A 24,738-nucleotide genomic window follows, 5' to 3' on the forward strand; every position below is an offset into this window, starting at 1 on the left:
AGAGATGTGAGAAGAGAAGCTTATTTTATTCCTTCATTACCAAGTATTCTGGGTATCAGGTATGACCTTGTAACTCATTGCTAGAGAAAGAAAAAACCCTCCATGAATACTTAGCCACAAATCATCTCTTCGCTACTTCTGATGTCTAATAACATACGAGAGATGTGAGAAGCGAGGCTTATTTTATTTCTTCATTACCAAATATTATGGGTATCAGGTATGACCTTCCAACTCATCACTAGAGAAAGAAAAACTAAAACTGAGTAAAGAAAAACCAAAACCAACTAACGGAAAGATAAAAGAGCACTATGCAGGAGATTCTATCCAACTGTTGCTGGAATACCTACCTCGCGACCACCCCAGAATATTCTCCCTTACGCTCTGTATCTTCTCGGTTGCTTACTTCTTTGTCATGCCCTGCAATAGAAGATCGAGAGACATAAGCTTAAAGGGAGAGAGAAGAGGTGTCATATGCAAGCTGCAAGAAAAAAGCAAAACTAATTCAAACCCAGCAACCATCAACATAACATGAAGCAGAAGCCGCTGCTTAATATCTAGTCCTAAAGATGAAGATACTAAGAAAACAAGCACACCCCAGATTGATCATCACTACCTAACGCCACATGCATGACTACAGACTAGTCACTCCACACACATATTAAAGAGTTGATCGTGATGGCACTAAAACCACCACTTTCAGCCTCTTGACCCTTGCACTCCTCATTGTCCACACTATATTTCGCCCATATAACAACAAAAATAACTTGGAACAACATGCACATGTACAGACCACAGAGCAACTATGAAGGTCTAGGAGCGGCAGCAACACTTCGAGCAACATATTCCTATGTCTCTGGACTCTGATATCATGAATTCGACATCAGGGATAACCTTCTTATCATCGCCCAGATCCGGACTCTGTGGCACGAAATCCTCCATGTTCAACTCCATCTCCGATTGTCTGTCGCCCTCACAAGGAAGCACCGATTGATTATTCAGGATCTCTTCCCAAACGTCGTCATCATCACCATCAAAAGCCTCCACACCACTACCCATGTTGGGAGAACTCAGCAGTTGATTGTCACGGTCACGGCCTTGGTTAGAGCTGCTGGGTCCATCGCCAAGTGCAGACAAGAGAGTAGTGATCTCGAGCGAGTCGAATGCTTCTTCTCCATCCTGGTGGTCACAAAGCTGCATCCGCTCGTCCTCGCTCATGTGGTTGAGGGGTAGGCTCCTTTTCCTCTTATCGCCACTTTGTATCTCTTTCCTCTGCTCTTGGTGCAGAACCAGGTTGCTCATGAAGGCAGGGTTCCTGAGGGCTCTAGCCACGAACTCCATCATGTATTGCTGTTTCCTTTCCGTTCCCTGTATCCGGTCTTGCATTGCTACCATCTGGGCCCTTGAATTCAGCTGCTGCTGCCTCAGCCTCGTCACTTCCCCCATCAACACGTTGCGGTCGTTCCTCAACCTTTCAATCTCCCCATCGGCCCCGAACTGCGCCAACTCCAAGCAAGCGCCTGTCTCTTGTTGGTGTGGGCTCTGTGAGGCCGGCTTCCTCCTCTTGATGTTCGTCAGCAGTTGCTTCTGCCCTCTCTGGAACCATTCATTGGCGAACTCCCAACGACCCGGATGAACCTTTCTGAATCCCTGCCACTCAATTATTTTTCACGACAGTGGTATAAGACGGGGGCCTTCTCTCACTACAGTTTTTACCTATTTTTGTGTCCCCGTCACCAAAATTTTCCGACGCTGCGACTGTTTTGAGTTACAACCAAGCCACAAAGAAGCTCATGTTATCCTCCGGCGACCGCCCCACCATTTAAATTGGGTTCTCCTTCTAGCCCCAAAAGGAAAACTCATCCCAAACATTGCAAACACGCATATTGCCACATTTTCTTCCGGTAAATAATAATTGTTTCCATTTTACGCGCTTGGTCTAAATGAAAACTGAATTTTACGGAATTGGGCCCCAAATCTGGATATGGACCCCGTTCTGAGACACTGATACTCGGGTTTGAACCCTCAGAACTTCCCCACTCTTCTCGTGGCCAGGGGCTTTAAAAATTAAATTTTTTTAGTTTAGTCCAACCGATCGCGCGGATCGCTTCTCACTCCGCTCGTGCCTCCGTGGGTCCTTTTACCGAACTTATCCACTTGATGGCCTTAGTGGGCCCGGTACCGGTACGATTCAAAAAGTTTTTAAGTTTTATGCCACGAGGCAATTCATCGTCAAGCTAAATTCTCAGCTCACGTCTCGCGGCCAAGTGTATCCATTTTCAAGGGGTTGGTGCAACTTTAGAATCAAGATATAAAATAAAATTAAAAATAAAATTTATAAGTAATCAGTTTCTACTTCAAATGTGAGTCTCTTAATAGTGTAAAAGGAGATTATGAGTTAAAATGTATTAGAATATTAATATGTGCAAGTTGACGAAATAAGAGGTTAATGGTGGGTCTTCTGCACTCGCCTACAAGGGTGGTGTCGTGGGGTATGCCTATGAAGTTTTCTGTAAGGGAATCTAAAAAGAGATGCTTATATTTAATTTTCCAAAACGGAAACTTGCTTTTGAAATTTCGACGAGTAGTTGGGCGTCGAGAGAAGAGGAGGAGGAGAGTGGGAGAGAGAGGAGGATTCACTCACATAGGTGTTGAGCTGACGGACGAAGCTGGAGAAGTTGTTGTGCTTGAAGAAGCAGGGGAGTAGCTCCGCCGCGAAGCGATGCGAGTCCCAAACGATGAAGCTGCTTCGGCAGCTACCCCACGACACCAGCGCGTCCGTCGCCGGATTCTCCACCATCTCGTACGTCTTCCTCAGGAACGGCGCCGCCCCAGCCTCCAGCAGTCCCTCCATTGGCCGCGGCACAGGCGGCGACCCGCGATGCTCCTCTTCCTCTTCCTTCCCTGGCACACCGTGCATCTCTGCGAGCACAAAACGCATTAGAAATCACCAGAATTCAAACCCCTCGACGCCGAAAACTAGGTGGGTTTCCTCGCTCTTTTCCTCGACGAGTTTTCGAATTCTAGTGCTGCTCTGTTTCTACATAACAAGGGCGGGAACAGTCGATTGGCATTCTCATTGCCCTCGATCTGCGAAAGAACCGGACGGTCCTGATGAAACTGCTCTGTTTTTAGATAACAAGGGCGGGAACAGTCGACTGGCGTTCTCATTGCCCCCGATCTGCGATGGAACGGGACGGTCCTGATGGAAACTATACGATTCTTTGGAAAATGTCTCCGCATTTGGTTGATTGGCCGTCGCGGGAAGAAGAAAAAACTCTACCAAGGCCAAGTGCTTTTTCCTGGTTGAAGAAATTGAAGAAAATGGATGACAGTCGATTGGCATTCTTATTGCCCTTGATCTGCGAAAGAACCGGACGGTCCTGATGGGAAAGCACGTAGCAAATTGAAACCAAATATACAATTCTTTGGAAAATGTTTCCGCATTTGGTTGACAAACAATGGAAGAAATTGAAGGAAATGGATGACAAACAATGGTCTAACATATAATAAGAGTTCTGTGGTCCTTCTCTGGATAATGGAACAGTAAGCCTTGGCCCTCTAGGATGATGGACTCATCACGAGGAAGAACAAAAAATGGAAGTGGACGAGAGTACTTAAAAAGAGTACCGGAATGTTCCGAAAAGTTTGGCAGTTATCCTGAATTATTATAGATTTTGCTTCTAGAAGGAAAAGGAGAGGGCGATGGAGATTCTTACTCCTCGCGGGACTTGGAGAGCGGGGGATCTCCTCTTTATACTCGCAAGCGCCGGAAGCTTCGGGAATGAATTACTTCGTGTAGCCGGAAGCTTCGGGAGAGGAACAGGACGTTCGTCGCCTCTTTCTGACGGAAGCATCTCTTTTAGTTACTGATCAAATCTGGCACGGCTGTTCTCCATTACGGCTCTTCCGTCCCTTCCCGGTGCCTGAGCTGCGGCGCGGATTTCGGATCAGGCTCAGACAATCCGTGTCCGACTTGATTAGTTGAACTCGAAGTCCAACCCCAGTCTGAGTCGCTTAAGATCCCACATTGAAATACAAAATGAAGCAAGCTGCGTGAACAATCCCCAAACTCAAACCAGGACAGTTTGACATTACCGTGTGACCGGCAGGCGTGTATTATCGAATGAAAGAAACTGATTTCAGCTGATGGTGATGTTTGATAGCAGTTCATCCATCCCATGCTAAGAACTCACTTAGGCGTACGGTAGAACCAATCTCCATCTGCTCAACGTCTTCGATATAGAGTCATTCTCAAATCAACCAAAAAGGCTGCAGAGTGAGTTCACCATGGCCATGTAACTTTTCAAGTACAAGAAATCATCTCGAACACAGTCTTCCGCCAACAAATTGAGATATATCGGTGATAGGTGTTTCTATTTATCTGATCTCCTGGTTTATAATTCATTGCACTCCGAGTTTCTTTTGTATTCTTGGCAACCACAGGGTGGATCAGAGGGAACAATCAAATTACACCGATTTTCTGCACCTGAACTTTTTGTATTTTTATCCAAAGATGGAAGTGCCAAAAGTGTGGGACTAGGAGGTCCGACCTGCTGCCACTGATGCGCATTGGTCACTGCTACCAGCTCCGAAGAGACTTACAGGCGACCTGATCAACCGACAAGTTGGTGGCGGTCGACGGGCGGCCGGAGGATGAAGGCCAGTCTATTAGAGTCTGGGAGGACCAAGAAAGAGTAGATGTCCCCACCGGAAGAGACTGATAGACCATTCACCTCCCCATTCTCAACATTTGTCTACAACCGGATTTAATTCAATCCCGTGCTTCAGAGCTCTCTCTCTGTCTCTCTGTCATTCGATGCCATATGTGGGAGGCCATCTGGCTGCTGCCAAATACTAAAAAGCCGACGACAGCGATGACCAGAGCTGCCGAAGATGAAGAACCCAGTGACGGTGATCTGTAAACAGTTCAATTTGCAAAGCGCAAAAGCCCACTTGATCTAGGCATTAGTTGAAGGCGGCGATGCAGCAGAGCGCCGCCACAATGTTATCCCCAGCGCTGTTACCTCTGTGTGTCGACGCAACCACGAAAGCACAAAGGGGGGAGTGTCCTTTGAATGAACCTCCTCACTCTGTGGACACCCATAGCTTGCAAACAACCCATCAAAGCAATTGTACGAGCGCAAGCAAACAGTCGTCAGTTAGAAGCTTTATGGTGTCGAGCGTTGCAGCAGGAGAACAAAAGCGTAAACAGGGACTGAGAACACAGAATTGAAAACAAAGAATTGTGAAATGTGAACAAGGGAGCTTCCTGAGGTTGAATTGGCATGCTTCGTATTCTACCTCTCGCGTACAGAGTTGACATGTACAACCAGACGGCAGAGAGCAGAGAGGCTGGAATACGAGAGCACAATGCGTTAAGGAGGTTAATTTGTAACAACATGGCAAACAGTAATTAATGTACTAATGTACAGCTATCGAAGGAGGCTAGATTGAAGTTGCCTAACTAAGGGTACTTTAGACTTTTCGTTCATGCGGATCGGACCCAGCAGACTCCGGGTTTCGAAAAGGTTATCAACAAACCTGAGTCCCCACCAAATTACGGTTACCGGGAGCAGCGCGAACCGGCGGTGCTGCTGCGTTTTACCGACTTTCGGTTCACCACGTGCTCCAGTGTCATCCATGGGTCCCTTCTCATGTGTAACAACAAACGCGATGTCGATCTCGATCGTCAATCACGAAGAGAACAGAAGATGAAGAAGCCAGATATCGCAGGGAGTGCTCAGGGAAGGACGTCGCTTCTGGCCGAGGCTTCGGGCGTCGACGGTCTGCTCATCCAGATAATTCAGGAAAACCGGCGGAAAGTGATGATCCGGTAAAAGGGAAGGAAACTGTTCCTTCCATCTTGCAAAACTTGGACTGAAAGCTCTAGGACTTTCGCGGTACGGCGGAAGGTGCGCACTTCGAGACAGAGGCAACTTACCTGAGGAGTTTTGGCTCGTTCTGTGGTTGGAAGTTTCTGGTCCTCTCCGCTCTCGATCCTCTTAGCTTTCTTGTTTTCTATGGAAGATTCAAAAGCGAGGGTGAAGCGCCGGAAATACCGTCCACGGTTTGCAGGGAAGCTTCTAGGGGTTGTTTGGGTCCAGATCGCCGGAAGCTTCTGGGGACGAACGAGGTGGACTCATAGGGAGGGACTTTTTTCTTTTTTTCTGTTAAAAGGGCCTCTTGCACCATTGCCGCTTTCCCGCCTTGTCAAATCGCTGCCTGGACTTCTTTCTTTTTCTTAATAAATAAACAATACAAATTATGAAAAAACAAATTGCTGGTTTACACACGTCTCTTTAAATTTGTTTTCTGCTCCAAGAAAAATCAAACATGCTGACACCATTTATTAGGGTGGACGACGAAAGCAAAGCAGTACTATTGACTTACTCTATCGCTTCAGCACGTTTCTGTGCTTGAAACTTGAAAGCTCATAAATTGACCCTTTATTTGTGGTCAAAGATTTGTCCTTTGTTAAAATCATGCACACAAATCAAAAAATCCAGCAGCACGCTAACATGCTGAGCAGTTGGTAGCTGCGTCACCATCTCTTCAGTTTCCTTGAGATGCTTGGTTTCTTTTCACTCAAAATAAGCATCATTATTTGTGTGAATTACTGCGTTGGAAACAAAATAACTCACCAGAAAAGCATCGCTTTCAGTTGAGCAAGCCCTGCAAGGAGAAGCTCACGCAGTAGAAGGCCCCACTCGCAAACAGAGTAAAAGAACAAGTAAATAGGATTGAAGCCAAAGAAAACGAAAAGGGAAACAAGTCACAAGGCAAGCCTAAAGGAAGATTCTGGCAAGCTGTTGCTAGAACTCTTCCGGCATGACAACGAGAAAGAGGCTATCCCCACCATACTTTCACCTCTTGATTCTACATGCAAAGCTACTTACACATATCATACAAACAGAGTAACTGACCAACGATTGCAGCCATGCCCCGGCGGCATGCAGCATCACTGAAGCACCCAAAAGACTCCACTAAAATTTGGATTCCATGAATCCCATTTGATCAGCCTGAACCTTCAGCTCATTACACCAATTGGAACTTAACGCCACGAGATCTTCTGCGTTCAGACGGGTTTCCAATGGTCTCTCCCCTCCGCACAAAACTACTAATTCATCATTCAAGATCTCTTCCCAAACATCATTATCATCTTCCAAGGCTCCCAAACCAGGCCTCGTGTTTTCAGAAGACGGCAGTTGGTTCTCGCACCCCTGGCCGCAACTGCTTGTTTCGTTGTGAAGCTCGTTTTCCCTGCGCTGGCAACAACTGCTTGGGTATGACTCGTTCTGGAGTTCAGAGAAAAAGGTCGCGATCCCCCACGACAGGTCGCTTTCTTCATCAGGCTCACCGCTGCAGTTAACAATCTGGTCGCCGACCTTTACTCCAATCAAAGAGCTGGGCGTGACTTTTTTTCTCTTGCTGATCCCTGCGATCTCTCTCCCCTGCTCTAGGTGCTCAAGCAGGTTGCAGATGAAGGCAGGGTTTCTCATGGCTCGCGCCAAGAACGCCATCACTTGTTGTTGTTTAAGCTCCGTACCCTGTATCCTATCCTCCATCGCCAACATACGGGTCCTTGATTTCTGCTGCTCCTGTCTCAGCCTTATCACTTCCAACGTCAACGCATTGCGGTCCATCCTCAGCCTCTCAATCTCACCGTCGGACCCAAACCTTCCCGCCTCCAAGCAGCTCCCTCTTCCATGTTGGTGCGGGTTCTGCGAAGCTGGCCTTCTCCTCGTGATAGTCTTCAGCAGATGCCTCTGCCCTCCAAGGAAGCCTTTATTCGCGAACTCCCAACGATCGGGATCTATTTTTCTGAATCCCTGCCACCAATGGACATTCCTCAGTCTTTTAGTCTTCAAAAACTAGGACATACATCCCAATCGTCAGAACCTCAGGACTTTGGACTCCACGGTAAAGACAGCCATGAATAGCACTTCACAGGGACTAGACAAAAGCTTTAGGTCCAATTTTGGAACTGCTGCTACAGACTTCAGCATTATCTGCATAGAGAAAGGGCGGAGATAGAGGAGTTGCCTCGTGTCATGTAGCACAACAATTTGTCGTAAAATGAGTTCCACCACGTCCAAGTTGAAGTGAGTTGACAAAAAACCCAAACCAAACTTGTTACTGAAAGTCTGAAATACATCCTTTAGTGAAAAAACGCTCAACTTTATGAAAATAAAGGGACGGCATCAAGTTTCAAAGATGTCCATTTGAAACTTCCAGATGCGCGAGTATATGTTCTTCTTATTCCTTTAAAGTTCATGCACTCACAGAACAATAATACTAAGAGCACTACTAAAAGAAAAATTAAGAAGGTATGGGTGCTTTTAGGGTTCGAGTCTGCGTGCTACTCAAAGCCCACTGGCTCACAAAGTTGCAACTTCCATGAAAGGATCGTTAAAGCCACCACGCTCAGCAACTTGCCCTTAGTAAGCCAATCACGAGACCTTAAATACACATGCATACCTGATATGCACAGGACTAGTGGCGTGCGATGCGGCGTTTCAACAATGAGAAATAAAAGTTTAATCTCTATAATTGGTGCCAATCTAAGTAACCCATAAATCATAATTAGCAAACTTGTGATTAATCATTGTCATTTACTGAGTCACAAAGTCAGAGGTCACCGAGTGAGTTAGGCTTGTCAACTATTTTGTCGCCATCTGATGCATTATAAAAATTTGTGACATAACCCAGCCGCTTAGTCAAATTTTCCGGTGACCGGGTCTTTAGCCTATTCCAGTTGGAATCACCGATTCAAGTTCTGAGTCAACCATGGATTAACCCCTGACCATGGGGTCATCCGAGACGTTATTCGAAAATGGTGAGCAGATGTTCGGGGGCTTCCGCCTTTGATCAATTTTATGGGAGAAAGAGTGAAAGAGAAGAAAAGCGAGCGTACTCACGTATGTGTTGAGCTGGCGGACGAAGCTGAAGAAGTTGCTGTGCTTGAAGAAGCGGGGGAGGAGCTCCGCCGCGAAGCGGTGCGAGTCCCAAATCACGAAGCTGTTCCGGCCGGTCCCCCACGACACCAGCACGTCCGTCGCCGGATCCTCCACCATGTCGTACGTCTTCCGCAGGAACGGCGCCGGCTCAGCCAACTGCAGCCCCTTCATCGGCCGCGGCATTGACGAAAACCCTTCCATTACCTCCTCCTCCTCCTCCTCATCTTCCTGTTTAGGAACAAGATCCATCTCTCCCTGCAAGAACCACACGGAACTCGCCGGAATTCTAGTACGCAGTCGATAATCTAGGGTTTCTGGACCCCGAGAATGTGAATTAGTTTTAGGTTCTTAGATGCCCTAATTTTTTCGCGGGAAAACATATCGAACGAAACTGTTCTAAGGAATACCAGGAATTTTCAGGAACCAGTATTTCTAGATAATAATGGAGGGAGAATTGGGTGTGGATAACCCGCACGGGTCGGGCCAAGGGAATCCTTGCTTTATACTTTGATCGCGGTTTCTCGAAGTCTTGGCCGTCGGTCGCCGGAAGCTTCGGGAGGGCGACTGGACGACAATCCCACCTAACTTGTAAGAGGTAACCTGTGGGTCTCTTGTTTTCTTCCGTTCTTGGTCGGGTTCGTCCCTCATGTCTAATTAGTTGCTTCCGACCGGAAAAAAAAAAAGAAAGGAAGAAAGAAAGAAATTGGATCTTCCGTTTTCACCAAGTTTGTCGCATGTCCGATTCTGACTTGTGCTTCAGCTAAATCCGAACCAGATCAAGCAATATCCTTAGTCAATGGCATATTTGATCTCAATCTCTTCACTTGAGATCTCAAATTTTTGTGAAAGAAGAAAACCTTTAATTCTTTTCCTTTTTCAATTTAGTGGTATACAACATGGTTTAACTACATGAAACTTTGCCTAATAAAAATAAAAATATAAGTGTTCTTATTAAGGAATACTGTATTTCTAATTCAGAAACGTCATGTTCATATTATAAAAAAAAAGTATAGTGTTGTTATATCTAGCGATTGATTGCTGGATTTAGGCGTTGCGTTATAAGTTTAGGTAATTTAAGGTAGATTCATGAAATGACTCTGCATCCAAATCAGAAATCTGAACAATATATCAGGTTTGGGTTCGATATGACAAGTTTGAACCCTATTAACTGAATAAAACTTACCAAATAAAAGGTGCACTCCAGATCGATCGTTGCTTATGCAGCGAGCATGGCAGAGCACATTTTTCATGGTGAAGCGGAGCCAAATTAATCAAGTAGGGGCAGCGACCAGGCGCAATGAAAGTGTATATTTTTCTTGCAAATTACATTTTGAAAAACTTTTAAATAAGTTTTAATTTTCCAAAATTCTAACCATCACGAATCTGAACTGCGTGGTATAAAAACCAGAAACTCTGTTCTCCGATTAATCTGCAAGAACAAAAAAATGAATAACCAAAACCTGTAGGTTTTGAGATTCATGGAAGTTCTCAAAGGATATGTGAAAAGCAATTTAAAAATTTTGCATTTTGATGATGAAAAGTTTTCGCAATTGCAGTGCACCCGATCTAGTTACGCTGACGGCACAACTTGAGCTAGCTAGGTCACCTTAACTTGAAACCTGCAGTGGCCTAGAGGGAGTCACAACAAAGAAGGGTAAGCGTTTCGCAGCTTCTTCCACAATTCCCTGATTCACAGAGATTTCAGATGAAAGTGAAGAGCAACATTACCTGTGATTCTCGCTTCTGATGAGAAGATCCTTCCGCATCACCGGAAAAGTCTCCGATTTCCGGTGAAATGAGGTTGAAGCGAAGTCTCAGAAGATCGAAGTGCCGAGAGGGAAGGATCTTTCTTGTCATAATTTTTCGTCTCTTTCTTTTCATAATTTTCCTTTCCGCAGAGAAAATCTCATACAGAACCGGCAGAGATGAAATGGGTGGGAATTGGCATTTATAAAGGCAAGGGGCCAAGCGTCTCGGCTGGGGATCTAAGCTCCGCCTCAAACCGTTTGGCTTTTTTTCATTCTCAAGGGAAAAAATAATTTATGCGAGTAGTTCTGTCACTTTCTGCTTTTGCCAAATTTATTTTATTATATTTTTGAAGAAATTACGAAAGGCACCCAACCTTTCATTTATTTACCGACTCGGCCCATCTTTTGAAAAGCCCCACTTGTGAAAATAATCCTGTAAAAACCCCCCTGCAAAGACAAAACGGGAAAATGAGTCGTCTGGCGTGTGTTCTACCCCCAATATGGTCTCTCAAGTTTCTTTTTTTTGGTTTCTGACTTGAATAAAAAATTTTCACAAATGCCGCATGGAAATTTTTTTTTATAAATTTTACATGGCAATTTTAATTTTTTCATAACTAAGGGGCGCAAGAGAACTCTCTTTTACACCCCTGCTTTTCTACCTGAGGTTATGCATATTTAAACTTGCACAAAGAACTTGATGCCCATAAGAATCGAACCCAAAATTTATCTCTCCAGAGCATTGGCTCAACTAGCTATACCAATTCCTTTGGGATAGGTTAAAGTAGTTTTCTTTTCTTTTCTTCTTTTTTGCTTCTCTTAGAAGTAACAAGGAAACCAACGAGAACAAAACTGGTTGCTTTGGAATGTCAGTATGAAATTGCATTTCTTGTTGCTCAAATTTTTAGGGTTTTGTCATTGGTGGAACATTGTGATTGCTTTTGTGTTTTAAATGAGTTTTGACAGTGTTTTAAAGAAGCTTGAATTGCGATTTCTTTTGCAGGTGTAGAGGAAGAGTCGCAGAGTGTGTGTGTGTGTTGTGTGTGTGTGGAGCACACATTCATAAATGTTGTCAAGAACGAAATGGCTATACGACATGTTGTTCCTTGCAACTTAGGTTTAGAACACAGAAAATCCAAAATTGTAGCTTCAAGATAAAATATAGCAAATGGAAAACGGATTTAAGGATCACCAATTCTTCATTTTGTGGATAGAGAAAGGGAAGCCTCATGTTGAACAATGTCCGAAAGTTCCTTTTTTTTTTTAATACTGTACTTATAATTTTCGAAGAGAAAGGTTGGAGGTTGGCGCTTATATGAAAATTGAAAAATGCGAAGCCTATATTAAAATTATATAAAACCGCAGCCCGCCAAATGAACATTTATTTTTGACGTTTTCCCCTAGCAAGCGGCAAGTTAGGAGAGGTTCTGAGCGCATACCTGAGATTTTGTTGCCATTCGCGGCCGACTCTCTGGAAGCGAGGCCGATCGTTCTTCTCCTTTCTTCTAGACCAGCTTTAATTTTTTTTCTTTCCTGCGGTCTTAAGATCGAAGATTTCAGAGGAATGAGGAGAGGCCTGGCATCTCCTGGTTGTGACTTCTAGAGATGATCGGAGCCTTCTAGTTCTGGCTTCTGGATCCCGTTCACAGTTGTCATCGCTCCTTGTTCTGGACGCATCGAGGAGAATGGAGATCTAGAAGCATCGCCGCCGTGGATTGCCTGAACATTTGGCTAGAAACTTCCAGGACAAGGGATTTCTCCGCTTTCTGACTCCGCTCGAACCTTCTTCAGGGAGACGGCTGGAGGAGAGGGGCGACCGATCCCGATTCCCGAGACTGTTTGTTCCTTAGCAATTTGCCGCCGGCCCGCCCCAGTTTTTGCTGACGATCCCAATCCGCCATTAATTGTTAAGGTCAGTTCCGGTTCGGGTAGATGTGCAGGGAGAAATTAACTCCCTCTGAGGACTCATCACGGAAAAAAGAAATACGTGTTAATCAGGAAACTAAAAGTGGAAGAAAGCCCCAACTCTCATTCGGGCAGTGGGGGATAAGGGATTCATTCTTTTGCTCACTCGAAACTCGAAAGCGTTTTGCGATACGTCCATTGATGAGCAAGATATGTTTTCTCTTTCTACCAAAAGGTCATTTTGGTAATTTATTGAGTAAAAAGAATTTTTAAATTTCACTTAAGCTCCAATAGGGAAAAAAAAATTCATTTAACACGCAGGGGTATTCTGATCCTTTGCAATTCATCACGCAGTTCCTTAGGAAGCCGTAATATATAATCAGTTATCTCCCAACGTTTGAACAATTGCACCGACGAGGCAGAAGAAAAAACAATATGCAGGCTTTGTGTGGGCGGTTGCCCATGGAGTTTTTAAAAAATTACTGCATTTCGCATACTAGTTGACCCAATCATAAACATAAGATGCCTCTCAAAGCTTTTAAATAATTTGACAGTGCTTTATTTTATTTATTTAGTTATATATTTAAAGGATCAATAATTTTTAAAATTTGTGTCCTCCAGCTCAAAATTTCTAAAACTTCGTCAAATATGCATGTCTTTACACTACATAATATATATATATATATATGTATATATGTCGTTCATGTTAATGTTCATGTAGAGATGACAATGGGTGCAAGTATTTGTTGACTAAGCATCGAACCTTTTCTGTCGGGAAATTCTGAGAAGATCTTCTATGAAAAAAATGCTGTGTTTTTAAACCACGTATTTTTATTCTTAGAAGTTAGATCTAACAAACGGGTAGATACAGTAACACTAATCTTCTAAAACAACAATGTGTAATGTCTTCGGAACATGAACTTTCAAAACATATGTTGCAGAAACACACCCTTTTATTCATAAGTAGCTCGTAATGCATGTCCAAAATTGAGTAGGAGATTCGACGAGGATTTATCGACTTGATTGCATGTAAAAGTACCTAATCTGCTTATATAAACACTACGTAAGTAAAGCATACTAGGAACGAGAAAACGTTTCTATAACTGACATTTTTAAATAGGAAACCAAAATATGTAGTAGTTACGTGGTTGCTATTGACCATACTTAGTTACATCGAACCCAAAACCAAAGTATAAAATAAGAGGAGACTGAATTTTTATGATGCAAATATTTCGATATGGGGAAGACGATGTGTTCCTATAATGAAACAGAAAAAATCAAAGAAAAAAAGGTGTGCTTATACCAACATAACTTTTCCAATATGACTTAATAGGAACACTTCCTTGTTAGCAACTTCTTAACTTAAAGACATCTGGTCATGCAAGCAGCATTTGAATAGTGTGCCGTTGGTTCTTGGGGTTGGTGACTAAAGCAGGGGCAGAGGGAGAGGGGGGCCCGCCCGGGCCATGGCCCGGGTGAGCGCAGGAAATTTTTTTTTTTACATTGAAAAAATCCATTTTTTTTAGTTTGGCCCGACCAGTCGCTCCTCTTGGCCCGACTCTGGCCCGGCCCGCATGCTCGACCCTAAAAAAAATCCTGGCTCCACCCTTGGACTAAATGGTCGTTCAGCCAAAAAAAAAAATCTTGACTCCGCCACTGATTTACCAGTATTCTTTTGCATGCGGAATAAATTTAGAAAAGGATTTGTGCTCTGGGGCTCATTGAATAATTGGGAACCAGCAGATCTTTAGCAATCCCGCCTGGAAATACAGGTGCACTTAGATCTTTACAGGAGACCAACTGCTTAGTGAAACATAATGTGTATTTTGATGAGATCAATTATCATAATTATTTTGTCTATTTTTCTGTTTTAACATCGAGATAGAAGGGAATCCACCAAGTAAAAGTAACCCAAAAAAAGGAATCCAAACTACATATCGGGATCTTGTACATAATAAAATATGAACCCCAACTAACCTATTCGCAGCCCAAACAATGGACGATTATTTTGTGACTTTGTCCATGTAAAACAAAGATCATGAACAAGTCATAGAAGATCAGCAATTGCTTCGCGAGTTGCCAGAAAAAGCTCCGGCGACATCTGCTTAATTAGGCCGCCGGCGATTTAGGACCTTCAAGTTGAAGGAGGTCTGGATTCCTTGTCCGACGCTCTACAGTGGTAAAAGGGTACTCATGTCTCAACCAGGGACCAAAATTACAATGAAACAACCAGCAGACACTTCATCAACTGCAAGCCAAAACCATAAAGGCTGCTAAAAGTTTTCGTTTTTCATGATTTTCTATTGTTAATATGTTTTAATGGGCATGATCTATATATATATATATATATATTTTTTTAAATCTAAAGCAGAGACTGACAATAATTAAATTGACAAAAAGGCTACAAAACTGGTTTATTTATCCCAATACAAGGAAAATGGATTTTTGACACATCTGTTGGATAATCTGGATTTTTGACACATCTGTTCGATAAATCTGACGAAGTTCTGCCAAAACCCTGCTTAATAACGAAAAGATGCCAAAAAAATGGAAATAAATAGCAAACTGGGTCTATGTTATGGATAAGAGGAAAATGTTCTTTTTGCCCATCAGTTTTATAACTTTATTGAGAATATTGAAGTGAAGGGACGCGACAGACTGAAACTGTACTGGGCAGCTCTCCCACGTAAACAACTTAACCGCATATCCAAAGGACATACTTCAATGGCATGAGGCTTTTCCTCAGGCATATTGTTCACTATCTGTTCATAAATAGCAGTGATGATAATAACCAGGCACAAAAGCTAGGAATCGGTAATTAAGATCAAAGCCAGTACACTTTTCTTTTTTCCTTCTTTCTGAAGAATGGCAGTGGTCTTTCACGGTATAGGTGAGAGCAAGGGCTCATAAAATAGGTTCTATTTGGCTATTTAGTGTTTGATTCTTAAGATCCCATGCCGTTCATGGGAAGGGAGGTGATTGTGCAGTTGCAGAAGTAAGAGGCTTTTTTAGCTTTTTCTGATACTGTATCTGCTATCTACCATGGATGTAGAGACAAAAAGAAAGACCAGTACCGTTGAATGTTTCAACTCCTATTTGATCCAGAGCATTCCTTGAATGTTTTTGCTGACGAGTTGAATTCAGAAACCAGTTTTAACAACATTGGAACAGAAAACCTTCTTTTCAATTTCAATAGTTGCCAAAAGAAGTGGGCTGCATATAAGTAAGGATCAAATCAACTTGTTTCGGGTTACTCAACAACATAAATCACACATTTAATTCTCAAAGTTGTGAACCAGATAAGAACTATCATAATTGAAATACTATGGTTCTAAGTTTTGCCATCAATTAATCTTATTGGAGACATGGTACTTCAGTATATTTTGAATTTTAGTTCTGCCATTTTCGTGCCAATTGCTAAAATCAGAAACATGATAAGAAAATTGAATTTGATTAGAGGTTAAATTGAAACACACGGAATCCGATTAATTATATACTAAGAAATTTTTATTTCCATTTAGAGCATGCTAACCAGAAATTTAACTTCAAGTAGACTTACAAGTCGGATGCGGCAACAGGTAGGGCATTTGTATCATGGTATGAGATTATGCAGACGCTATCAGATTATGCTGAGAAGTCCCCTGGATACCAAACTCTTGGGCCAGGAGATCCGGTCTGCAGCCTAACCTGAGCCGGAAGTAATTGCCTGAGGCTTTAGTTTCACGATTCAGCGTCATCAGGTTCTAATTGCCTTCATTTGTTTGTGACAAACCCTGTGACATCTCCCACAATGTTGCTCTTGTTGGCATTCAATTTTTACCAGTAATAAAGGTTAAGGGATGAACTTTTTCAGTGTTGGAGTAGCTCTATTTATAACAGGCTTTGAATTTGGAGATAACAAACCCCGAGATTTCGAGTTTCAAGGCCTATTGAAGAAGGTACCTACGAAAAGAAGCAGAAAAGAAAGCTTGCAGAATTTCAGCTGTAATTTTCTACAACTGTGCCATTTTTCTGCAACTGTGCCATATCTTTCGAAAAGTTCCCATTCTTTCTGTTGGTTTCTCGAGCGATTTTCTTTTCACAGGCATAGATTGTACGATATTAGTTTTGACTTTGGGCTACGTGCGTACCTTTCATTTCTGATTCAGATTCACCATTTCCCTGTGTACCAGAGATCGATAAACTGCATTAGAAAAACCTATTTGTCGATGAACAGCTTGGCTGTTCGGCCGGGTCAATATCCATGAAGGGACAAACACCGGCGGTTTTATGAACTACCATTTTTGCACAGAAAGTTTAAAATTCAGTTTAGAATGAGACCAGCATTATATTCTTTGGGAAAACAGAGATTTTGGAATTTAAAAAGCCTTGTCTTCATGCATAAACTTGTATAGGTTTGATTCCAGCATTTTTTTCCGGCTTGTTATTTGAGCGGCTTCACAAGTTTCACGGTTCTGTAGAAATGGACTCATCCATCCTATGATTGCTGGAGTAGTATAGACAAAATTGGGGACAATACCGCCTCGATCAAGTGGTCAACTAGCCAAAATAATTTGAAGTGGTTTACACAATTTTTTCAAGTAAAACGACAGCATTCGAGGTGCATTATTATTAAAAAGAAAAATCATGGGCATACAATTAAAAGGCTCGTAATACATCAAATTTGGTGAGTCGAAGAATCTCGTTTATGATTCAGAACGTCATCTATAAAAAAAGATTATGTTGAAGCTGTGTATATCATCACATTCCTCTTCGCATTTGGGAAACCCTCCGGATTACAAAGCACAATGCTGTCTAACATGCCTCGGCTGGTCCCTTTTTGAGTCTTGATGTGAATAGATTTCGGCACTGTGTTTTTATCTAAAAGTGCTGTGTTCTTATTCGAGGTCCTGTTTGTTTTGTGCAGCTAATTTCTGGGAGGCCTTGCCTCCAATGCATCGGAAGGGCACATCATAGAAGCAGGCAGAGAGAGATTGAAAATTTTCAGGACTGATAAAGCTGCACTGCCTGTACAATGAGAAGCCAAAGAGGCTCGACCAGTATCAACCTTTCAAGAGAATGTGAGTTTCTAGAGTCACCTTCTTGGTACCGTCATTAAAGCTCTTTTTCTTTTTTCCTATCTTTTCAGGGATCAAGAAATTTGAAAACATGTCAGGTTACTGCATTAGCGGTCTTCTCTTTGGAGATTCAATGACAAGAAGCATCATTGGCCACACTGTGCCTCCCAGAGGTGCAGGGTGTTAAGTGTAGCAGACACATAGGTATGTGTGCTGCAGAGGGATTTAAACAGGTGTTGGAAAGGCTTCCACTGACATCTTGAAGGGCCTTTCCTACCTCTTTTAAACAGAAATCTGTTCTTAGTTTCAAAGAAAAGAAACTAGCGAGGAAGCGACCGATCCATGTGGCATTCAGATTGCAGTGTCAAAACAGATAGACCCAGTTTCTGGAGAGCCTTGAAACTGGCGTTTTTTTGGGAGAAAGTGAAAAACTGGCGTTTCTCTGGGAGAAAGTGAAAACCAGAACTATTGAATACACTTCAGCATTACAAATCTTTAGAAAAGAAAATTACAGTGCTGTCATACGGGTGTAAACTGTAAAATCAGTCTGAGTCTGCTGACACAACAGAAGTCCAGTCTAACTTTTTCATATTTTTAAACTATTTTGTGGCAGTAACACTGGCCTTAATTTTTCATCACCCCCTCTCTTTCTCCAGTTAAATCCATTGAAAACTCAGAAAAAAGGGAAACAGTTGGCTTGTCCTTCAAGAAATATGGAAACGAGAAAGAGAGAGTGAAGAGGCCAATGAAATGGACTTCAGCTGTATTGTCAAACAGATGTAGAAATCGCTTGTCTGAGAAGGAAGATCAAATGGGTACAGAATGTTGCGACTGTACAAGATTTCCTCCTCTTCCCAAGTTATTCACTAATAGCGTTCTGTACAGCATGATTTGTTGATGATATATAATACCAGAACCCATCATCGTCACAAACTATACCATCTCATTAGCCCCTGCAAAGAGCTGTCTCCCTTTGTTCATCATGGCGCCTAGTCAGCTGCAGCTTAGAGCCATTGTCTGCTCTATTATCATCATTCTCACCGTCTCCCAAAGCCTTCTCTTTCTTCCTGTCTCATGCGGCCGCATGATCCTCACCAATCTCCAGCATAACGGTGAGTTCTAACCTTTATTTATTGTTCTCACTAACAGTTCCATTATTATCCCAAGAAAGAAAAAACCTGTTTAACGGATGATGCCTTGATGAATTAGCCACCGTAACCAACTGGTTCTTTCTGTGGATTACATGCAGGCAGAAGTTCAAGTACTTCCATGGATAACAGTTGGGTATCTCTCCATGTAAGCATCTCTCTCTTTTCTCATTCACTATCTCTCTCTTTTCTCTGATCTCTTATCCATCTTGCTTCCAATGATGTAGGCGGATTGGATGGGAAACCATTTAGAAGGAACAAATGCAGTTGGTGGCGCCCTTGGCTCAAGACCACCCAGATGCGAGAACAGGTGTGGGACATGCAGGCCATGTGAAGCAACACAGGTACCTACGACAACTGTGAGAGAAAGACTAGAGTATGCAAACTATGAGCCTGAAGGATGGAAATGCAAGTGCGGAGCTTCTTTCTTCAATCCATAGAACCATGCCAAGCATCAATTTTCTGTATAAAAAAGTTCATTATATAGTATGTATACTGTGGCAAAAGACATGCGTGGAATCTCTGCAGATACATCATGGCCGTGAGATAATTTATCTTTTGGGTCATAACATCATGATCGAGCATGTTCTGGACGCTTTCACTTTGTCCGTTGCCATAGCTGCATGTTATCGATTTTGAGTTCCCCCATAGACTATATTTCCGGTTATGTAACTTCTGTAATACTAACTAAGCGAGCAATAAACTTTTTCTCCGTGTTTTATACTGACTACTGTCTTTAGATTGACCCTGCCAAAGAGATTAGAGAGTGATAAACAAGTTGACGAAGCAATTTTATGGTACATCGGCTTGTAAGATACTAATAGCAAGTCTCTCTCTCTCTCTCTCTCTCTCTTTGGTGTAACTAAAGTACCATTTGGGTAAGTCTGCAATATTCACTTTCTCAAACAGTATAGTTCTAAGGGGAACATCAGCGGGACATACAACTTGTTTTCATGGAAATGGATATATTCCGTTCCAAGATTGCCTTATCATAAATTAGAAAGTCTGTAACTTTTGTCACAAATAGATTTGGAGCTCGCAACGCAAAATTTGCTCATGAAAAGTCAGAGAAGAGTTCAGTGAGTGACAGTAGCACGTGATCTCTCTAATCAGATATACCCGCTAAAAATGGCGCCTTCCTTTCTAATCAGATCCTTCCCATCAAAGCATGCAGCTGTGCCATTGAAGAGCGAGCCTCTCTGCAGAAGAGGTACCCTTAGTTTTCTTGAACAGAGTTTAGATAGGAGTACTCTGTTTGTAGCAGTTTTAAAAAAGCCACTAGTCTTTTATTGGAATAACAAAGTCTAGAAGTAATATTATGATCGCTAAATAGAAGTATTTTTATGGGCATACTTTATATATTTGCATAAAAGAATCTTCCATCAGAAAACTTTCAATGTCTTCATTAGGTTTGGAGTCTGCACTTAGTGGTGCATGTTCACGAGGAGGCGGGTTGCGCATGATCCTTGCAGCATTCTTCTCAAGGTCGATCGAGGCATTCAAAAAAAAAAAAATTTTGAAATAAACGACCAAACAAGAGTTTGAAGTGAATGACCAATGGTGCAACTTGTGATAATATTTTGTATTACTATACAAGTATTATATGAAACTTCTTGGTTATTATCACTAATCAGGGGGGTGTTCAGTAAATGGGAACATTAACAAGCTGGTCATGAATATTGAGTTGGATTAATTAATTAATTAAACATTGTATTAAAAAGCTGCTTTAATCTTTAGGCATTCTTGTTGCCAAGTGCCATTTAAGAGCCTGCGTATGCTTGGGATTATGTTGAGGGAGCTCATGGTCACACAACTTGATCAATTGTTACCATTCTTGTACCCGACAACACTAACCTTTCTTGATTTAAGGCCGAGTTCCATAACAACCCTTGGATATAAGATTCAAGGATCTTGTAACTTTTTGTCTCGCTCTTCTTTGGGGCCCGTTTGATGGGCATGACATTTTCTGCACTAGAAATAGAATTCAAATTTTTAAATTTTTTTCTTGAGATGAAAAAATAATCGTTGGGTTGGTTTTCAAAAATTTTTTGGATGAAAAAAATTACTGTTTGATTGGTTTTGAGAAATTTCTAGGATGAAAAAAGTAACCGTTGAACTCTCAAAGCGTTCCTTAATTCAACAATTTGCTTTTTTCTTCTCTCTTTTTTCTTCTTTCATTCCTATCAAAATGAAAAATTTATTTACTCGAATATAAACCCAAGTCTAGCAAATACAAAAGGGTTTTAGAAATCTAGATTTTGTTTTGATTTCATCAATTCTTAAAATGTCTCTTTTTGAAAACTTCTTTTCAACTCCATATTTTCAATGCATCAAACGGCCCCTAAAAGTTTCCTACATCTCTCTCCCTTCCCTCACCACACGTGGGTGGGCAGAAACATATATATTATAAAAATGAAGTCGACACAATTTAATTTAATGTGTAGTGAAGAATTGTTATTTGCACAACTGGTTGGGCTAGTGGCTAGCACTGTGGATTTGAGTCACAAAAGTACAATCGGATCAAGGGGTGATAGAATGACCTTGCGGGTTTTACGCCAAATACAAACAACAAAGTCTCTCAACTTGCTCTCTGCCTGTGGCCGGCTTTTTCCCCAAATAAAAAGAGAAGGTTAGACCCACCATTGCTTTGAGGGACATGTGGACGAAAAAGCAGGTATATTATTACACTAGAACGAACCAGCGAGAAGCTTTTAGGTAGCAAGCCAAGCAACTCAAAAGCAAAATAAATGTATCTAAAAGGACATTATCTTTAAAAGTCCAACCCAATTGTCCAATTGTTAATTTCTATGGTCCCTAATAAGGTTGAACGAGTCCTTTTTCTTTTTTTTATTAGTATTTTTTTCCATAGGCAAGTTAGGGTTAGGCAGAACTCGACCGGGTTGTGTCCGACAAAATGCATCATGTAAGTTATTTGATAGTGAAATTTGCTGAGGGGCGGAGTCAAGGTAGGGCCGCCTTGGGCCCTGGCCCCACATCAATTTTTTAAAAGTTTACATGTAAATTTAAAAAAAAATCACTTGTCTTATATAAAAAAAAATTGAAAAATGATATTTCAACCCCTAGTCAAAATTTAGAATCTGCAAATCGTAAATGGGAGCCAACTACTTGACTACTCAAGAAAACGTGGTGGACCTAAAAAAAAAATCGGTCATATCTTTCCTTGTTTCTTTTATTTTACGGTGATGACAAAACCATTGTGATTTTGATCGATTTATGTGTTCAAAGTTTATGAAGTAGCTGTGGGCTTGACTTAGTTCTTTGATTCCACGCATCCCATAGACCGAAGCCCATCGAACCCACTAAATTTTACTAGTTTCTTTTTGACCGTCCTCTAGTTAATTCAGATCCTAATCAAGTCTCTACACATTTTTAGCCTTATGATATACTTATCCACCAAGATTAAACCTTGTTTGGATATTTGTTATGTGCCCATGCACATAGAGGAGGAAGAACATTGTGTAATTAGAATACATGTTCTCAGATCATATGTTTAAAGAACGTTTCAAGAAATATGGTGCGACTATGAATGTTATTTTTTAAACTTAAGAGCCAAAAGCTAAACATAATGTCACAGTAGAACAATAACCTTGTATTGTTAATTAACCCACGAATTGTAGGAACATGTGTTATGGTAACATTATATAGGTTTTTCTCACTAAATGACTTGTAAGTGGCCCATATGTCTTTAGACTCGACAATCAACGATATTTTTTTCAACAAAAGACATATTTTTGAGTCACTGCGTCCACCTCCCAATATGTTCAATTGCTGTGCTTCTCAAAAAATTTGGCCTTTCGATTGCACATCGGTTCAGAAAGCTAGAAATTTTTTATGAGAGAGGCCATTGTAAATTTTGATACGGCCGAAATATTATTTTTTAAAATTTTTATATAAAATAAGTAAAATTTGCTAAAATTTATGTGTTTATTTTTTTTTGAAAGGGGGGCCAGGTCCCTATGGGTCCCCTCGCTCCACCCCTGCCCTTGGTCACGTATAAGTTTTGGTTTGACTGAAAGTCCTAATTTTGACATTGAGATGCCTTCTCTTACGCCGCATTGACTGCAATTCCCTTTGAAAGGACTCGCAGCTCCAAAAACGGCCGTTTTCTTTTCTGATCTATGGAAACAGGTCTGTCCCTTTGACGCATTTTCAATGGACCATTCAACTCTCATTTAACAAATTATAATTAGGTACGGCATAGATACGTGGGGTCTCCAGCTTAATTTAACTATTGGACTTTCCTTCAATTATATTATATGGGGCTGCTTCATAAGACTCGAGTTACTGCCGCATGACCAATTAAAAATTTGTTAACTATATGTTTTATGCTTCATTGAAAAAACCTTTTTGGTTTGTCCAATCTGAGTTGAGAAAAATGGCAGTCAATGGAAAAAAAAACTTAAAAAAAACATCCTCTAATATATATATATATATATATATTGGGACGCACTTCATTTTTATAATATATATGTTTCTGTATAGGACACATTGTACATCATTTTTATCTTTTTTTGGATCAATAAAGGTCCCGGCCTAACCCAGATAAAAGCTCCCACCCAACCCCACCTCTTTTCCTACCGTCTTTTGGCCCGCTTTATTTTATGTACGGATGCCAATTTATATGATGGAACCATTGGATTTGAAAAAAAATTCCAACAAAAATCCGGTCAGTTTCAAATCTTAGAAGCAGCATCCGATTGGGTTCGGATATATACATAAGTATTCATTTGGATTCAGATCAGATCAAATTTAGTTTTAAATGAATATCCTATGTTCAACGTCCTTACCATTTTAAAAATAGTTTAGATTCGGTCCACAATTCAGATTCAGATTCAGATTCATATATGAATGTAAAAATAGATTCCATGACATTTGGGTAGTGAAATCAGACTTTGCTTCCGGATTCATACATTGATTTTTTTTTTCCCTATTTGAATTTGAATGTAAAAATCGATTTGAATTACATTTGGATAGCGAAATCAGATTTAGCATTCGGATTCAGATATAATTTTCTTTTCTCGTATTTGAATTTGAATTCAAATCCCCTCACGCTCTCCCCTCTTATGTCTTATAAGGCGACGCGACCTCTAGAGGGGTCAGTTTGATCTTGGCCTCAGCTGGTTTAATGAAATCTTCTGAGTTCCAAAGAATGATACCAACCGGCGCTCCCAATCAGCATATGTTACATCAACATTGGTATTCACATCAAGTGGAATATGTTTTCCACCAAACTCATCGGTCCTTAAATTTATTTGAACATTAAATCATCATAAGATAAGAAAAATTAGGAGATTTGCATTGGATTGTGTACCTTGTTTCAACGAGGGTAGCAGCCTATATTATATGTCAGTGTTACCGATCATTGGTCCCCGAGGAAGTTGGCACAATGAATGAGGAGGGGCCGTAGGCAGCCAGTTTTCTTTTTGAATTCGTAGGGTGTTAATTGTTTGTGTTGTAAAAGCAGGACAATCGACACATAGGTTGAAGTTTGGCAAGGACGACACTCCAAAGCACTAAAAGCAGGTCTTGTACTCTAGGGAGACAAGGGGTTGAATGCAACCTTCGGCCTTCAACCAGAAGGTCGGTCTCCGCTCTTATTCACAAAACAATGACCCATTATTTGATTAATTATGCGAGCGGCATTCGTAAATGTGACGGAAACGGAAGGTAGAAAGACCTCTACCTTTCAAACACGCTCGCAATTAGGACATAAACAACTAGGCCCGATCAACAGTCATTACATTGATCGAGTGTCACCTTTCACAGTGTCTAACTGCGACCAAGTCATGAACTTGTACGTGTGTATTACTTAATTAGCAGCTTAACCACACATTCCATCAACTCGAATGGCAGTGAACTGATGAAAATCGACTGTCGACCTCAATGAACAAGTCGTTGTGTAGCT

General features: G+C 41.5%; 1 protein-coding gene across 1 annotated transcript; it reads right to left on the reverse strand.

Annotated features, from left to right (window-relative positions):
• Positions 1–7: 7 nt before the first annotated feature.
• On the reverse strand, positions 8–12,789 carry LOC116245721 (uncharacterized). The gene is made up of 8 exons (XM_031617237.2): positions 12,142–12,789; positions 8,919–9,212; positions 6,985–7,829; positions 5,137–5,215; positions 3,281–3,380; positions 2,642–2,919; positions 791–1,647; positions 8–417 (listed from the first exon to the last, which is right to left on the reverse strand). Exons 1-7 carry the CDS (start codon positions 12,157–12,159, stop codon positions 811–813), a joined length of 2,451 nt encoding a protein of 816 aa, XP_031473097.1. The 5' UTR covers positions 12,160–12,789; the 3' UTR covers positions 8–417; positions 791–810.
• Positions 12,790–24,738: the final 11,949 nt, after the last annotated feature.

Source organism: Nymphaea colorata, chromosome 1 (genome assembly GCF_008831285.2).
Source record: "Nymphaea colorata isolate Beijing-Zhang1983 chromosome 1, ASM883128v2, whole genome shotgun sequence".
NCBI classification, from domain to species: Eukaryota; Viridiplantae; Streptophyta; class Magnoliopsida; order Nymphaeales; family Nymphaeaceae; genus Nymphaea; species Nymphaea colorata.

What these genes read in the sequence shown, in the direction of transcription:
- LOC116245721 (XM_031617237.2), bottom strand. An exon ending in ACGACTGTTTGCTTGCGCTC is followed by an intron (nt 3,381 to 5,136) that starts GTACAATTGCTT and finishes CTTTCCCATCAG; the next exon opens with GACCGTCCGGTTCTTTCGCA. An exon ending in GGAAAAAGCACTTGGCCTTG is followed by an intron (nt 2,920 to 3,280) that starts GTAGAGTTTTTT and finishes TTGTGCTCGCAG; the next exon opens with AGATGCACGGTGTGCCAGGG.